This window comes from Eurypyga helias, unplaced genomic scaffold (genome assembly GCF_000690775.1).
Source record: "Eurypyga helias isolate BGI_N326 unplaced genomic scaffold, ASM69077v1 scaffold49455, whole genome shotgun sequence".
Taxonomy (NCBI): domain Eukaryota; kingdom Metazoa; phylum Chordata; class Aves; order Eurypygiformes; family Eurypygidae; genus Eurypyga; species Eurypyga helias.
The window spans coordinates 1-1,928 of record NW_010251710.1 but is presented as its reverse complement, the minus strand read 5'-3'; the positions used below and the strand labels follow the sequence as shown (position 1 = coordinate 1,928).

General features: G+C 52.4%; 1 protein-coding gene across 1 annotated transcript in view; it reads right to left on the bottom strand.

The window, feature by feature from the left end:
* The window catches only part of DAP3 (death associated protein 3), a gene marked incomplete at its 3' end in the record, with an annotated part of 3,272 nt that extends 1,631 nt beyond the window's left edge, over positions 1-1,641 (bottom strand). Inside the window, exons 1-4 of the mRNA XM_010152105.1 lie at positions 1,555-1,641; positions 1,028-1,158; positions 599-679; positions 40-198 (exon numbers count right to left, since the gene is read on the bottom strand). Coding sequence (XP_010150407.1) covers positions 40-198; positions 599-679; positions 1,028-1,158; positions 1,555-1,621 — 438 coding nt within the window. The remainder of the gene's footprint in view (positions 1-39; positions 199-598; positions 680-1,027; positions 1,159-1,554) is intronic.
* Between the last annotated feature and the right edge of the window lie 287 nt (positions 1,642-1,928).

The following is a 1,928-nucleotide window of genomic DNA, read 5'->3' as shown; positions in this document are numbered from 1 at the left end:
AGGAATGCAGAAATACCCTCAGAGCAGATCACTTCTTACAGGGCTTTTGTCTTCCTTCTTTAGCGTCGTCCTTCCCCAGAGCGCGTTGACGCCGTCCACTGCCACGAGAAGCCGGAACGAGCCGAGATGACACTGCTGCTTTAACTCTCTCAGCACAACCCCGACCGCGTCGCTGGCGTTTCTCACCCGAGCTAAGCCCTGCAAGCAGGAAAAGGCACGTAACTCGGGTTGGTTTTCTCGTTAATACGCAATGCTGTTCACATGATTCGTGCCCCATCGCTGTGGGCACCGTCCGCCCTTCCTCAGGGGGAAGGGAGCTAAGACACAGCCAGCAGCCCGTTTGCTCCTTCCCAAGGAGCAGTCTGCTCCGAGGCATCGAAGTAGGAACCTTCACCTTCTAATTTTTGCTTCCACTCGAGTTCTTTGTACACTTTGCAGCTGCACTGCACCCTCCACAATGCTTTCTGTGGCCAGGGAAATGCCAACCATCTCCTACAACTGGTACTTGTACGGTCTGTAGAGGATTTGTTCTGCTACACAACGATGGGAACTTGGAACAGAAGGGGAGACCAAGCCAGAAGCCCTTGTTGTTCCTTACCTGCTCCACCACTTCACCCAGCGGCCTGCCCTCCTCCGTGCTGTCTCGTTTGCCCCACACGTATGTTTTTTGTGTTTTTATCTGCAGCAAAAGAACGACGATTAAACTGGGAACCACAAAGGCAGCTTGGCAGGTCGGATGGCAAGCAAGACTCCTGGTTCTCTGCCAGCCTTACAGACGGGTGCAGGACCCATCACAAAGAGCCCTGCCCACAGGGGGGATTTAAAGCACTTCTTTTTGCACAAGAAGTGAATTCCAGGGAGGGGCAGGTTGGTGGGCTGTGAGGGCATGCAGCGATCCGGGAAGCATTTCTCAGAAATGAGCAAATCTAGAATTCGTGCCCAGGTGCTCGGTGACAGGAAGCACGTGCACCTGCAGCCCCCGAGACGGTCCCGTGCGCAGTTCTTGGCTACTGACCAAAATACAGACCTCTCTTAGGAAGCGCTCGTTGGTGGTTTTGAAGTTCTTGAGCCAGAAAGATGCTTGCAAAGGCTGATCGAGCCGTTCTTTGTTATAGGAAGACTGCATAAGCTCCTTGCAGTTCTTCACCCAGAGATGAGCTGGAAACAAAGAAATCAGTCGCTTTTTATTTTTTTAAAGTCAGAATAATTGTATGAGGTGGGTGGTGGGGTGCGTGTCTGTATTTCCCATCCTTGTTCTGCCACGCTGGTAGAAGTCTGCCACCCTTCCTGGGCAGGGCTCTCCCTTGATAGCAGGGGAGACCCACACACAGTCTGTCTCCAGTCATACTCGTGGGGAAAAAATGACTATAAGCATGTGAAAACGTGAAAATAACTACTTTGGGTCTACTTTATAGTGGGGTTCGTGCTTTATCAGCCTTCTCTGCTAACAAAGATAACTTGCTGTAGCCCGCGCTACACCTTGCGCTTGAAGGAGCATCTCCCGGACCGGGAGCATATTTGAAGCAGCAACACCGGCAGCACGGGCGTTCTTACCGTCCGGGATGTGCAGCACCAGCCAGCCTTGCCTTGTGCAGTAGTGAACCACGTGACACAGAGTCATGGTCTTCCCGGTTCCCTTCTCCCCGTCTCCAATATGGACTGTCAAGGAAAGTCTCCAAAAACCCACTTCAGTGCCTGAATGCAATTCTTTTGCAAAATAAGGGAAGTTGAAAGGTCACAAAAGCAGGGATGGCATTCCATCATGCTTTTGTTCTGCAGCAAACCAAGCCCAAAGAGCTCCTCCTCTCCACATGCTCCTGCCCCGCCCTGTCAGAGGCGACGACTCCCATTCCTTCGTTGTGACAACTCCCATTCCTTCGTTGTGCTGACAGCCCTCCTCATGCGTCTGGCAGCCCAGAAAGCCAACC